The sequence below is a fragment of the Mauremys reevesii genome, linkage group 4 (assembly GCF_016161935.1).
Source record: "Mauremys reevesii isolate NIE-2019 linkage group 4, ASM1616193v1, whole genome shotgun sequence".
NCBI classification, from domain to species: domain Eukaryota; kingdom Metazoa; phylum Chordata; order Testudines; family Geoemydidae; genus Mauremys; species Mauremys reevesii.
In genome coordinates this window covers 14,247,671-14,263,848 of record NC_052626.1, presented here as the reverse complement: position 1 = coordinate 14,263,848, position 16,178 = coordinate 14,247,671, and the positions used below count along the sequence as shown (strand labels likewise).

At 43.9% G+C, this 16,178-nt stretch overlaps 1 protein-coding gene across 2 annotated transcripts in view; it reads right to left on the bottom strand.

The window, feature by feature from the left end:
- Positions 1 to 2,446: 2,446 nt before the first annotated feature.
- Positions 2,447 to 16,178, bottom strand: part of PRKCH (protein kinase C eta) — a 157,490-nt gene continuing 143,758 nt past the window's right edge. For both annotated transcript variants that reach the window (XM_039538073.1, XM_039538072.1), the window contains 2 exons: positions 5,414 to 5,557; positions 2,447 to 3,434 (listed from right to left, as the gene is read on the bottom strand). In XM_039538073.1, the coding sequence (XP_039394007.1) occupies positions 3,288 to 3,434; positions 5,414 to 5,557 (291 nt within the window). In that variant the 3' untranslated portion in view covers positions 2,447 to 3,287. The remainder of the gene's footprint in view (positions 3,435 to 5,413; positions 5,558 to 16,178) is intronic.

Here is a 16,178-nt window from a genome sequence, read left to right as displayed (position 1 = left end):
TTTTACTGCAAGTATTAAAAAGGCTGCATTTACCCTTTTAGGGCAAAGTTGCCTAATAATAATTTGCTCCATGGCCAATTTTCATACTGGAGAGAATACAAGCTTTCTATACTTTAATCTTTGGAAACCAGTGGCTGCTAGTTTAATACACTCCAATGCAAAGTCTAAAATTAATATACTAAAACTGTCTAATTGTATCCACCCAAGCTGGTCATGCTGTCAAAATAATTGGCAGAGCAACTCACGCAGGAGCTTCTTCGTATGGACGCTTTGTTTGAAAAATCAACCTTTAGCTGCATATTCAACAACAGCCTAAACGCTAGATCTGCTTTTGCAAAAACCAAAATTATTGCATGGATACTTTCTAATGAGTTGGTATTCATTCCTCAGCCAACATGGTCTTGAAGGAGTGAAAGCGAAATATCAATTCCTTCTAAAAGACTGGCAGAATTCGGGGAAGCCGGCCAATTGCAGCTGATTCAGCATCTGCTGACTGTGGCAGCTAAATTATTATGTTTGCCATTCTAGTTCCAGGAAGCCAGCAGAGATGAATGGTTATTCTGAATTGTGAAAACCAGTATGATTATTTTACACAGCACAGCAGAATTGAAAATTACCATGGGATTTCCAGCCCAGGCAAGAGATCTGCACACACATGCTTTTACAATGATGAGGATAATGTAAAAGGTCCTATGGGGTGAATCCTGGCTCCACTAACATCAATGGCAAAATTGCCATCGACTTCCATGGGGCCAGGACTTCACCCCTGACATTTTACTCATCCGTCCAAAAACATTACCCCTGGTGAATGATCAACCAGAAACTGGCTGTACAAGGGGAGATTTGTTCCTGCTGTGCTCCCTTCACTATGGTGTTAAGTGCAATTAGAGTTACTCCTATTCTCAACTTTCTAGCAGAGAGTTTTGTGAAATGTAAATCAGAAACCATGTCACAATGGCCTGATCCTTGGATTCACTCAGAATATAGATTTCTAGGGGGTACATCAATACAAGTCTTAAAAGTTGGGTTTTCCACATTCATCTTGCAATCAATGATGTAACCAGCTACTGTAATATTGCTGGAGTCTGGTCAGCATGGTGATGCAACAGGAAGGTTCGACGTTTATGGGTGATTTGTCAGCTCTAACTCCTGAGGGATTCAAGAATGGTATCCCATGAAGCCCATGGATGTTCAGAGCAGCAGCACTACCAATAAAAGTGAGAGGGATGATATCAGGCATCTGGTGTAGGAGGCATGTCACAAATCACCCTCATGGGACAGGTCTCCCCAGGAGGCTACTCTATAATGATCTCCAGTGGGACTAGCTGCCAAAGGGGCTTGCCTATAAAGAATTTGTAACCAGTTGCCTGCTGAACCACTCCTTCCAGTGCTGAAAGTAAGGTTTTTATAATGATCATTTTTATTCATTTGGTGCCCATCACATGCTTATTGTTAAAGAGAGAATCTCTGTTTTCACCAGTGCTCAGATGCTGCTGTGGTGGGTGTGGCCTGATCCAAAGACCACAGAGGTCAAAGATTTGATACCACTTGACTTCCATAGGCTTTGGATACGACTGTAACGTCTTGTCCACATACACAACTTGTACCACTTTAACTAGACCAGAATAATTAAAGTAGTACAACCCCCAAGTATGGATGCGGTTATATTGGTAGACAAGTCCTTACAGCAGTATAATTTATTCCTGTACAGGAAGAGAAATAAACGATACCAGTATAAGCACTTTTATACTGGTAGAACTACATCCATACTAGGGGTTGCTTGTGTGCAGCTCTATCAGTAAAAAAATAAAATAAAATAAAATAAATCACACCCCTAACCAACATAGTTTTGCAGGCATATTGTCAGTGTGTAGACCAGACGTGAGAACACGGACAGTCCTTCCCAGACCACCCTTTTTTCAGATTAAACTTGTGACTTGTAACACAAAGTAGCTTTGCAAACTGTTTAAAACTCACCTCCCCTTCTCACTAGGTATCTGCCTAGGAGGTGGTCAAATCCTCAAGAAAAAAGTTCTAATCCTGACATGCAGGCTGAAGCTTAGCAGTGGCTAAAGAAGTCGGCATAGGAAACGAATGTGTCCGCTTTCCAGAAGCGAAGGTGTAGCACATCTGAATCTCCTACTGGAGAGACTGGTTTCTAGAAGCTGCTTTCAGCTTTGTACCAACTTGACGATGGCTCACGTGCTTAAGGCTACAATTGATAAGGCTACAATTGATAAGGCATCCCTTCTGAATAACAAGCTCTTAAATCCAAACCCAACTAGGTCACCTCTCTCCTTGAATCTTAGTGAAGGTTTATCCTTCTAAGGGGGAGAGTGTTGTCCTTTTATGTCATTGCTGCTTATTTGACAATTCTGCTTTCAAACAGCTTGCCAACTTTGCAGCTCCCATCACAATAACACTACAAATAATATGAGAGCTACTATTTTCCATCAAAGTTTTAATGAGCCAGTGAACTCACAAAAGGGGGCTCCGTATAACATAATTAAATAAAATCTAAGTAAATGGCAAGGTTTCACACACAATATTTTAGTTGAAAACAGCTGGTATGCAGAAAAGGAGTATCGAGAGTGCATGATGCAAAAAGGCATTTCACAGAATGCAAATGCAAAAACTTTTCATATCACACATACTAAAACACCGAGCTTATAAGTGGCTTCACTCCGGTTTGGAAGAACAGGTGGGGGTGACATTTTTTTGCTAGTCTGCACAGTAAAGTATTTTACATGGAAGCCCAAAACAGGTTCAAAGAGCCATTTGTCCTTAGGATAGAAATAAATACTCCAGAAACAGGTAGCACCACATGGACCATCTTGCTCAATGAGCCCAGTGGCTGCTGGTTCTTTCCCATGTTTCCAAAGGGGAGGCAGTGCTGGATCCCTCAAAGCTCAGTCTTGCAAAGGTCAGTATTGTAAAATGTCTGTTTGGCTCAGAGCTGCAAAACTCTGCTCATTTCATGCTCACACCAACTCCCCAAACTCATTGCAAATTGCAACTAGTCAGATCTGTGCTGAACCAAGTATCTCAGCATTAATAGTCTGCATTGACTATTTATGATACCATGTTTATTCCAGCCCTATAAATATTTGATATCAGAGTTGCACAAATCCTACAGATTTTTTCTTTTTTATTTCACATTAAGGTAACTTTGTTGTTGGTGCTGTTGCATAATATAAGGCCGTTTCAGTGTATTCCTTGAGAATGAAATTCCTGGTAAACCCAATTTTCACTTCTTCCATCAGGTTCTATCACCACCTTCCATGTGGCTATGGCTGTAATTCTGGATCAGTGTATGAAAAGTTTCTAAATTCTTCTTGGTTAATCATTGCAAGAATCCCCTCTTCAATGGGGGTTAGAACTGGTTCTTCTTTTATAAAATCAGGGTCAAAATTACTAACGTCTTCGCTGCATTTCTGCCAAACAAAAAAGACAAAAAGAGGAGAGGTCAAAATCTTGCACCATCACTTTTCTATTCTCTTTGTAACTTATTCTCGTCTTGAGTGAGATGCATGACTGCCTCCATGGAGTGCTCAGCTATCCTGTAACTGACTTTGGGCTGCATCCTGTAAGATGCTGAGTGGTCCTGCTTAGCCTGTCCTTTGTAAGCCCCCACAGGCCTTTCGCAGGCAAACCGCTCACTGACTTAGTTGACATCAGCTGGAGTTTTGGCTGCACTGTTGCTGAATGGCAGACCCCATGGAGCAGTAATCCCTTACTTTGTTTAAGTGTCACATTGCACAGACTCAGCCATTCACAGTAATTATACACACAGTTTCCAATTAGCTGAATCTACACAATCTTTCCTTATCTGTGCAGTGTCTGAAACGGCCTAGTTGGGGGATATTCTCCTTTGTTCAAAAGCCATTATACTTGTACAATAAGTAATTAGTAATGCTACAGGAAGAACAAACACCCTGTCTCCAGGTGCCGGATTCCTACCCACCCAGTACAAAGTATGATTCTTTTCAATAGAGACCCCAAAGTTGGCTTATGGTACATTTTGACACAACGCTGATTTTTCCTGCCCCAGAACAGCAAGGAGAAGTTTTATTACCACGAGAGTTTATTTTTCCAGATCCACTCTAGCAAGGGAATTCACTAGACCCTGCGGAATGGTCACTTTACACTGTGCAAGAACATGTGCATATTTAGAGTGGGATTTTCAAACATACTCAGCATTGGCTCAGCTCTGCTCCCACCTGTGTCTCAAAAGGGTATTTTACCATTGAGTTCCGGGGGGACTGAGAGCCTTGGAAAATCCCACCCTGATGGTTTCCTTGACAAGTCTCACAAACCTTGCACAACCCAAGAGATGTTCAAGCTCAGCAGACACACAGGTCTCTGGATGGTAATAGAAAGCTTGGTTCTGAAGTCTGAACTCCTCATTAGCCAAAGCAAAGGCCAAGTACCAGTAGGGTGAGCAGATAGCAAGTGTGAAAATTCAGGATGGGGGTGGGGGAATAAAAAAAAAGCCCCAAATATCGGGACTGTTCCTATAAAATTGGGCCATCTGGTCACCCTAAATACCAGGGAAGGCTGGGCCAGGGTCCCAACATCAAAACTGGGGAAGATCCTGGTCCCAGGAAGATTTGGATTCAGGTGAAGGAAAAGGCAGAACATAAAAAGCCTGATCCTGAAAAGTACTGAGCACCTGCAAGGACCACTGGGCCTGATTCTGCATGCACTGAACTCACTGGGATTTGAACAGGAGGGGCCCACTGACTGCAAAGTGAGATAAAGGAGCTCAGCAGCCCTGAGGATCAGGCCTCAGAAGGGAATTTAAAAGGCAGTGGTGCCATAGGAAGCGAACTGGAGAGAATCTCCATTGGGAATGAGCGTGAAAGCATCACGAGGAGCATCCGCGGGGCAGTACGGTATCAGGGGACAGAGGGACCGGCACTCTGTGCTCCTTGTCATTGTAATTATTCAATGGCATTACAGTAGCACCCACAGGCCTCAGCATGGATCACTGCACCACTGGGCTGGGCACTGTACAAATACCCAGTGAGAGACAGCCCCTGCCCTGGACAGGTCACTGTCTCAATAGACAAGGCAGGGTTAAGTTGGGGGAAGAGAAGAATTATTACCCCACATTTTCTACATGGGAATTAAAGCACAGAGGGGAGTTAGGTGCCTAATCTGCTTAGACACGTCTGAAAATATGTCTTTAGATGCTTAAGTATCTTTCTGTCCCAGGCAGATTAAGTGACTTGACCAGCATCACAGAGGGAGTCTGTGGCAGAACTGTGAATTGAGCCGACTTCTCCTAAACCCCAGTCCAGTGCCTTAATCACAAAGCCGCCCTTCCACTGCATCCTCCTCCCCAGTAGTTATACAGCTAGTGAAAGAATTCAACAAAAGGAGATTCTCTTGCTCGCTCCCCATCACTCACAATTCGGGGTCTGAAGGGTGGTTCCATCTGGCGCTGGTTCAGCAGGTCCCAGTCCAGCCCTTTAAAGTAGGGGTGCCTCAGGATAGTGTTCTCTCCACCCTGAGCCAGGCTGCCCAGGCGCATGTTGGGGTTCTTGGTCATAAACTGCAGAGCAAAATAAATGAACCTGGTTAGTCCTTTACTCACATCCAGCAGGGAGACAGGAGAGACACCTATTACTAGCAATCACACAAACACCGGTCCTCGGCTTTCTTGTTGAGCCTACTTTGCTGGCCAGACCTTCCACCTTCGTTACACTGGAAGAGCATGCAGGGATCCTGACTCCTCTTTTAGGGAGGGAGCCTGGGTATATTTATGTCCTTGGCCACTTATATTTCAGATACATCCTTGGTTACCATGATAATAAAAGAAGGTTAAAGTGCATCATCTGCAGCACTATTGACACTGCACAGTGTTTTGGGGGGGTTTCTTTTTCAAGAACAAAAGTTCTTTATAAGGTTGGTATTTGCCAGCTGCCTGGGCTTTGGATTAGAGTCAGTTTTTAACGGTGCCTTTTTCCTAAACCTCAGCCTGCTGAAGTGAAGCCAGAAACCCGCAACGAGCTTGCAGTCTCTCAGAAATCGGAGATGGCTGAGGAGAATGAGGAGGTGTTTGAATGTCACAGATCATTAAGAAGGAAGCAGCAACCCAAAGAAAATTGAACATATGAATTCATACAGGTGACATCACCTTTTGTGTGTGAAACCCATTGGAGGACTCTCCCATCTCTGCTATGAGAGGAAGAAACCTCTGTATAGCAGCATCAAACTTCAGCTAGGGGTTCTGATCTGGAGGAAAGTAATAAGAAAAGCTATGGATCATCTAACCGGTTCAGTACTTGGGTGAGAGGGATATGGCTTGTACCTTTCAGATTTAGAAATAATGCTCAAATGAGAATGCATTTTCAAGCAGTTGGGAAGTCTTTTCTCATATGAGGAATAGAGTATTTTCTTTTGTTTTTAAACTTCAGGACCTACTTTTTTAAAACATGGAAGAAACCAAATCAAAATTCCACCCCCACAAACATATGATTCACTATGAGTAAGAGAAATCCAATTCAATTTGATTGGAAAAAACTAGCCACTTCAATTTGCAGGGAGAGCTGAAATGGCAGCAGAAAGGAACATCAGGATCATTGGTTGAGTTGTCCAGATGAGTTTCTCGAGGATGAAAGAGCATTACATTCAGTAAATACCGCAGCAGCCAGGCCAGGCATCTGGTCACTGTTGACAGAATTTTAAGTCTACTGCATACTCGGCAATGAGAAAATTAAAATGAGCAGGAGGAGCTTTGAGAAACCTTCTTGAATCCGACTGGAAGAACCTTTCAGAAAGCTGGAATTCCTTGAAGAGGAGTTACTAAAAGGCCCAGTCATTCCCTCCCCTGGACAGACCCATGAGAGGGGATGGAGATCACTGGAAATTCTGTAAGATTCACTTCGAGGAGTTTCCTCCATATTTCCCCTCTGAATGGGATGGGCTTTCTGACCTCAAACAAGTGTGCAGGGGGGATTTTGCAGCCTGGGAAGCCTATAGGACCCTCAGCTCCACAAATAAACCAAACACCACCCTCTTGGACTTCAGGCCACTAGCACAGGGAGCCAGCTGCTGTATGGAGCTCTCTGATCGCCTAACCTGTCACTGGCTCTCCCATCCTATGTCTGTTTTCCATCAACCCTGCCAGAAGATGCAGAAGGGGAGTTAATGCAGTTTACTGCAGCTGATAATCTGGATTCACAGGTGGCTGTGCCCTAAACGTGCCCCTTCTGTACCACAAAGCTCCAGCTATGTGGTATCTCCTGGGTGGGGACAAAATGCAGTGGAGGGGCTCTTTCCCTCCTATGAATGCCCCCTCCTATTCTACCTGCTTTTGTTCATCTCTGCCAGCACAATCCAAGGGACGTACGCATCCCCAAAACTCTCTGATTTGGGATTAGTGGATTCCCCTTGGTCTATTTCTCTGTAAAATCTTCCATGACCGCTCAGATTCCAATCCATATACAAATCAGTGAGGGGCAAAGCGAAACCCATTCAGAGCCTTTATATGAACTTCTTAGGTTTGCAAAAGTGGCTGGAAATCATATAACAACGGACTTGCTTGTGAGATTCCCTGTGCTGTTGCTTCCAGTCATGCTGGAGAGATGAGAACGTCTCTCCTACTGTTTTAGCAGACCCACTTCTGAACCCAGAGGGAAAGTAAAAATTACTCTTTTTCTTATTTGTATTACAGTGGTTCTTAGAGGCCCCTACCATGGTCAGGTCCCATTGTGCTAGGCCCTGTACAAACACATAGTACAAGACAGTATTTTCCCAAAAGAACTTGGATTAAATAGGCAAGACAAAGGAGGGGAAGGAGAAATGGAGGCACATCTAGATGAAGCAACTTGTCCAAAGTCACACAGCAGCTGGAAATAGAGCCCAAGTCTCCTGACTCCCAGCCCAGTACCTATCCACTATACTATGCTGCCTCTGCTTAGAATGAAAAATAACAAAAATTTTCAAGTCACTGCAAAGTCTCATGGAGGATAGGTCCATCAATGGATATGGGCAGGGATGGTGTCCCTAGCCTCCGTTTGCCAAAGCTGGGAATGGGCAACAGGGGATGGATCACTTGTTCTGTTCATTCTGTTCATTCCCTTTGAAGTACCTGGCATTGACCACTGCTGGAAGACAGGATACTGGGCTAGACGGACCTTTGGTCTGACCCAGTGTGGCCATTCTGATGTTCTAAAGGCTTGGTACATGTAGGTTCAAGCCATGTAACCAACAAAAATCAGAATGGGTCTGTCCATTCACAAAACCAACCCAGAGCCCTAGGAAGTAGGAGTGTGCTTACATTCTCACTGGCTTGTTTTATTAAGCATTACGCCAAAACTGCATCAAGCAAAGGCATCCAGTGCAACAAATCAAAATCCACCCAATTGTTCTGGTTCTGTTAGCTGGCTCTGATTAGCACAGTAGCCTCCTGCCTCTCCTGAACCTCCTCAGGGAATTATAGCTGACACAAGACAATAGGTATCTCACACCCGAATGTATCTGGTTTTTGGTATCCAAAGACGGCAGGAAGGGAATCAGTCCTTCCCATTTGCTCACTTATGGAATGCACTTCTCACTGCCTGCCCCCTGGGACAGTTGTGGGAAGATGCATAATTACTGCCAAGCTCATGGCTGGGCTGCTGCGAAAATCCTTTTGAAGTGATCCTTGTTTCAGAAGAGTAAACATCTTTGGAAATGATTCGAACCACTGGATACCTGATCAAAGAGCCTCCTTCTCCTGTGCTTCATATTTGATGTATAAATTCAGTCCTGTTCTGCAGTTTGTCTTGCTTTGGAAGTGTGTGTGTTCAGTGTGCACAGGCATGGGGGCTCAAGTGATAACACAGAAGCCTGAACAATTATCTTTATGTCTCTCTCAAAAATAAAGGGCCCTATCTCATTTACAGTCAGGCCCCCTTACACCACTTTGATAGAGGACGTGGGGCCTTAAGAGTGAGTGTAAATAACTAAATTTTCCAAAGGCACCTTTACATGACCAGAGTGATAGCAAAGGGCAGGGCCGGCTCCAGGCACCAGCATTCCAAGCTGGTGCTTGGGGTGGCAATCTGCAAGGGGGGGCAGTCCCTGTTGTTTTGCCCCCAAGCAGTGCGCCGAATTGCCGCTGCGTGCGGGGAGGAGGGGCAGTCCGTGTGCCCTTAGGGCGGCAGGCGCGTTTCCGCGGTGGCGGCAATTCGGCGGCAGCTTCTACGTTTAGCTGTCCGCGGCGGCTTCAGCTAAACATAGAAGCTGCCGCCGAATTGCCGCCGCCGCGGAAACGCGCCTGCTGCCCTAAGGGCACACGGACTGCCCCCGCCGCCCGCGGTGGCAATTTGGCGCGCTGCTTGGGGCAGCGAAAACTGTAGAGCTGGCCCTGGCAAAGGGCTGTATTAAATGAGAATCAGGCCCAAAATATTCTGTTTTAAAACAGGCAGGACACAATTTGAAAGGACAGTCACATTTATTATCATCACATATAAGTGCATCCATCTCTGACTGACTTCTTTTATACTGTACTGAGGCATTTTGCATGCAAATACAGCTCAGTGTGTGATTTATCATTCTGAAATTCTAGCCCTTAGATGTCATTATACAGTACCTGCAAACTGTTACTATATTCGGGGCCGGCTCCAGACCCCAGCGCGACAAGCACGCGCGTGGGGCGGCAGTTGTCGTCAGGGGCGGCAGATTGGGCCGGCGGACCTGCCGCAGTCATGCCTGCGGGAGGTCCACCGGAGCCCCGGGACGACCGGACCTGCCGCAGGCATGACTGCAGACAGTTCGCTGGTCACGCGGCTCGGCTGGACCTCCCGCAGGCATGACTGCGGCAGCTCAACCAGAGCCGCCGGACCAGCCAACCGTCCGCAGCTGCGGGAGGTCCAGCCGAGCCGCGCGACTAGCGGACTCTCACCAGTCAAGCCAGCGGGAGGTCCGCTGCTCCTGGGGCGTCTCCCGCGCATGACTGCTTGGGGCGGCCGAATATGTAGAGCCGGCCCTGACTATATTCATGACACCCCAGAACATCCTCCCCAATTACACAGGCCGACGTGCTGTCCTCATGCCTCTATGACCCCGGGGCTGTCACAAACACCATGCAGTTTGCCATTTCCAGTCTGGTCTGTGATGGGATGTTAGATGGGGCGGGATCTGAGTTACTACAGAGAATTATTTCCTGGGTGCTGGCTGGTGAGTCTTGCCCACATGCTCAGGGTTTAACTGATCGCCATATTTGGGGTCAGGAAGGAATTTTCCTCCAGGGCAGATTGGCAGAGGCCCTGGAGGTTTTTCGCCTTCCTCTGCAGCGTGGGGCACGGGTCACTTGCTGGAGGATTCTCTGCACATTTAGGTCTTTAAACCACGATTTGAGGACTTCAATAACTCAGACATAGGTTAGGAGTTTGCTACAGGAGTGGGTGGGTGGGTGAGATTCTGTGGCCTGCGTTGTGCAGGAGGTCAGACTAGATTATCATAATGGTCCCTTCTGACCTTAAAGTCTGTAAGTGCATGAAATCTTATCGTGATTTCTAGAAATGGTGTGGTTGGGGCAGACTGGATACAGTGTGCATGTTTTATGTGGGAAATAGTTGGGTTTAACATCAAGTACAGTAGGTATCTGGCAACTGAGTCCCAGGAAAAACAGAATGCTAACAGCGCCTCTTACTAATTGTGTCAATGTTAATATTTTGTGCCATAATTAGTTACATATCGTAGCATATAATGCACTTCAAATTAAAGGCTGAAATGTTCGAAGCCACCTAAGGGATTTGGATGCCCAATTCTCATTAAATTTAATAATCTAAAATATATGCTCTAATTCATCCCAAAGTAATGGGGTGCACACAGGATTCACTGGCTGAAATTCTAAGGCAGGAGGTCAGACAGATGATTATGATGGTCTCTTCTGGCCTTAAAAATCTATGAAACTCGCTAGGCAGCTTAGAACCTCAGTAAAAATGTTGTATTATTTATTCTTTGTATTATGGTAGTATCTAGAGGCCTAACAGCAGGGACTCGGTATGCTAGGTGTTATACAGATACACAGGAAAAGACAGCCCCTAAATAGACAGGACAGACAAAGAGGAGGAGGAAAAAAACGTATGATCTCCATTTTACTGATGGGTAACTGAAGCATAAGTGGCTTAAGGTCACAGAGCAAGTCTGTGGCGCAGCAGGGAATTAAACCCAGCTCTCCGGAGTTGCAATCCAATGCCTTAACCACAAAGACCAGCCTTCCTCTCTAAAGTGTTTATGTGATGTTATGGGAGATTGAAGCCTGTGCCAATGGCTCAAAAATTTTAGCCAACACCTTCCTAACTCGTCAGTGGCAGGACGGGTATTGCAGGATGACATGCTAGGCCACCAGAGATCTCTGAGGGCTTCTGGATACCAGATGAGACACGAATAGGACAAGGGAAAACACATAAGGACATTTAAAAAATCCAGGGCCTGGCCTCTAGGATTGTACTGGGAAATGATAAACTCTGGAAGAGGAAAGTCGTGGCCCCACTTAGAATCCAGAGAGAAACAAGACTCAGGCCAATATACATTCATAATCAGGCCCAGGTATGAAAGACCTACAGGGCCTTCCAGGTCCAACTCTTCTGTGTTGTGGCAGGTAGTGGGAGATGACTCACAGGTAAAAGGTTTCCCTTGGAAAATGTCATTTAGAACTTAATCAGTATCTGTACTTTGCACCAATAACTAGACAGACAACTAATATGAATATCTGCCTCTGGACTCAGCCCTATCTACAAACTGCCCATCAAAGAGTTACACAGAAAGAATGAGACAGCCCTTAGCAAAAGCAAAACAGGTTAAAAATTGTATGTCACTTGATCCTGCTTCCATTGAAATCAACGGCCTCTGTCTACATGGGTTTGTAAAGCTGTAAACTCAGTTAGATTGAACCTGACCTCATCTGAACTTCCCACAGGCGCATCAGCCAAAAACAGCACACTGAGCCAGAACACCTGACCGCCATGGAATTATTGATACATATCTACAAAAGAACATGTAATGAATCACTCCATACAGTTAAGAGTGGAAGATTAGTCTGCCAGCGACGCTACAACAGAGATTGTAGGGATAAGGGAGCTCACCACTGGGAAAATATTTTGTCACCCACCAGAGTTAAATCTGTAGACAGGTGGACTATTCTGTACACTGCTTGCCCCAAAGCACTTTAACTGATTTATAAAGAACCCTGGCTTGTAAACTTGTCTAGAGACTTGAGAATGTGCAGAAATGTTTGCACAAACTAGGTTTCTAATAATAATTTCCTTGCTTTTTAGAGTTTTGTATATAATGATCTCACACACACACACACACTCAGCATAATTTTAACATATCTATTTTGCATTTATTTATCATCGGTGATTAGTTTCACACGTGATATTGCGGTGAGTAGGTTACTTCTTAGTGGGGGGGGAATGTAAAAAATTCAAACACGAGGGGTGAGGGGAAAAGCATCTCAGGAACTTGGAAGGGTAAGGAATGAAAATGCCTTCTTTAGCCACAACAGTTGGCTTCTATTAGCAATAATTATTATTACTTGTACTACAGTAGTGTGTAGCTGTCACAACTCAGGTCACTGAGTTAGGTTGCTTACGTACACTTAGTAAGACATAACCGAAGCCCTGAGGAGCTTACGATCTAAACAGACGAGAGAGAGACACAGCAGGCAAATAGTTAATGAAGTATTATTATCCCCATTTTACAGATGGGGAACTGAAGCACAGAGAAGTTAAGTGACCAGCCCAGAGACACACACAGAGTCTGTGGCAGAGCCGATGACATCTCCTGAGTCCCAACCCATCTCTTAAACACATGACCAACGTTCCTCAGATGGACACTGAGTCAGACCATCCCAATCCAACTCTTGCCTTCAAGATGTTAAGCAAAAGCAATATTTCCTTGTACTTTTTCTTAGAGTTTCCCTCTTGTTGTTAGTGAAGTATGATAAACACAAAAAGGAAAAGCAAGAGTGCACTAGACTAATGGAACCAAAATACAGCTCCCTTGGGAATGAGGCAGAACAGAATGGGCTCTCCAGGATACTCAGGCTCATTCAGAGGAGTGGCCTGGAACAACAAAACAGAAATTAACTCTAAAGGAGGGTTTCTCAAAGATCTATCTGATTTTAGACAAAGGGGAATCGTTATATAAATAGAGCAATTACTCTAATTAAGGCTTCCCTTCATGAATCTTGTGACTGAACACTGGACTTGCAGCAAACGTGGTTTGACTATTATGTAAGCAAAAACAAACCAACAATATATGATTTCATTAGCCTGCAGCAGCCCCTAAACAAAGGGGAAGAAAGATGGCTCTACATTTGTTAATGACGTGAAGTCAGGAGGCACTCACATAGCATAGGAGCACTTCATTAGCAGCTCTTATGGGGCTCAGTCCTGAGCTCCTTTCTTGGACAAGACTCCCATTACCTTCCATGAGAGCACTGCCTGAATTAGATCAGGAGTATAACTCCCAAAAGTGCCTAAATGGCTCAGAAGCCGTAATCCCATTTTCAAAAGTGACTCAGGCACTTAGGTTCCACTGACTGTCACTGACAATTAGGCACCTGAGTGCTGAAGTCATTTTTTGAACATAGGATTTAGACTTCCAAGTCAAGGAGACACTTTTGAAAATGTCAACTCTCTTCTACACTGAGGATTTGCCCTGATTTCAGCGATCGGTGGCCAGATGCAGCAGTAGCAGTACTGCTGCTTGGCCCCTTGCGCAGTATGGTAAATTGCTATAAGCTGTGATGCCTACCAGTTTACCATAGTTTTAAGCAGGGGTGAGCTCCATTGATGCAAATAACAGCGTTGCCTGTCTGTGTTGGGGTTCTGGCTACTGATGGCAAGAATCAAGGCAAATTCTCCCACGTAGACAAGGCCTGAAGAATGCAGTATTAGGTCTAAGGAGTAGAAATATACTTGAAATGCATTTTTGAAAATGGGGGGAAATTCTTGGTTATTTCCAGCTATGATGTAAAGGGGATGTGGGCAAGACTAAATCACTCCTCCCTGCTCTTCCCGAAAGCCACATGGAGTGGAAAACTTAACATCTATCACAATGGCACTAGCAACAGCTTTAGTGTTACTGCCCCCGGCGCTAAGGATAAAAATGTCAGTGCCGCAGAGGTTAACTTCACTGATATTAAACTGAGATAAGTTTGGTCTCATTCCTGCTTGGTCTCTAGATGATCACGGGACCACTGATTGAGGGGCTGACAATTCCAACGGCTATAGAGAACAAAGAAGATTATTCTGTTGTGAAGATTGTTGAGGAAGATGGATGCGCAAAATAAATCAGGGTAGAAAGAGGAAGCAGTGTGAGTGATCGACACATCTGGAGCTACATTTTCTGCAGCTGTAAATGGGTAAAGCTTCATTGACATCAATGGAATTTTGACCATTCACACAGCAGAGAATCTGGTCCCAAAAGGTGGCTCTCTGCCCCAGGTGAAGTTAGAATACTGATCGTTTAGCTTCAAACTAACTTTTTGTACTGGAATCTGCTTGCTTCCCCCCAACTTTTTCAGACGTTCCCATCAACACAAATACAACACAAAAATGGATAGACTTAGGCCAAAATTTTCAAACCTGGGTACCTAAAATAAAAAAAAATAATTGTGATTAATCACGCAAATAAAATAATTAAGCACAATTAATTGCACTGATAAACAATAACAGAATACTATTTATACGAATATTTTTGGACGTTTTCCACATTTTCAAATATATTGATTTCAATTACAACACAGAATACAAAGTGTACAGTGTTCATTTTAATTAATACATTGTTTTTTTAATGAGTGTCATCAGCATGGAAGCATGTTCTCTGGAATGGTGGCTGAAGCACGGAGCGTACAAATGTTCAGCATATCTGGCACATAAATACCTTGCAATGCTGGCTACGGAAGTGCCATGTGAACGTCTGTTCTCACTTTCAGGTGACATTGTAAATAAGAAGCAGACAGCATTATCTTCCGTAAATGTTAACAAACTTGTTTGTCTGAGCAATTGGCTGAACAAGAAGTAGGACTGAGTGGACTTGTAGGCTCTAAAGTTTTATATTGTTTTGTTTTTGAGTGCAGTCGTGTAACCAAAAAAAATAAAAATAAAAAATCTACATTTGTAAGTTGTGCTTTCATGATAAAGAGATTGCACTACAGTATTTGTATGAGGTGAATTGAGAAATACTATTTCTTTTTAAAAGATACTTGACATTATTTCTTTTGTTTATCATTTTTGCAATGCAAATATTTGTAATAAAAATAATATAAAATGAACACTGTACACTTTATATTCTGGGTTGTAATTTAAATCAATGTATTTGAAAAAGTGGAAAAACATCCAAGATAGTTAATAAATTTCAATTTGTATTCTATTGTTTAACAGTGTGATTAAAACTGAGATTAATTGCGATTCATTTTTTAAATCGCAATTCATTTATCTGAGTTAATCACATGAGTTAACTGCGATTAATTGACAGCCTTACTAATAATGTATTAATGTAGACGAGTTTCTCATAGGCTTGGAAGAAGAGAGAATATTTAGTGTGATCTCTTTGGAAGTTCTCCCAGCTGGGAAGCTACAGGGATTCCAGAATGATGGTTCTGAGATTGGAGCTGGAGAACTGCTCAGGAAACGCAAGATAAAAAGTAAACAAAAGTTGTTTACAAGGATCCAGCACAGAGCTTCAGAAAGTGAGTGAAATATTTTTAGTGTGGCTTTGACAGCTAAAGCTTAATCTAACTGAAAGACAGAATTTATTGGGTCTGCCAACTCAGAAAGGATGTCAAAAGGGAATGATGTATTTGCATATTTGAAGGCACTTTTAAATATCTGCTTTTGTTAGCCAGGCTCCTTGACTCTGAGGAGAAGCTATGAGTTCATCATGGCACCTCTTTGATTTCAGTTGTGTCCACCATAGTGTTCATCCTTTCCCCTTTAATCCTTGTCTAAAATCTTACAGTACCCGTTTTGTTGCACAAACAAGTTCACGCTTGTTGTTCTGGCACTGTGTGCAAAACAGATTAGCTGCTGCCTTCCATTTGTTCTTAACACAAAGAACTTGGGCTGGATCCATGGACCACGAGTGCAAAGAAGGGAGAGCACTCTGGTAACACTCTGGGTGACGTGCCAGTGTAGTCAGCTATAAGCCAGCCCTGGTCCTCTCCTCTCACA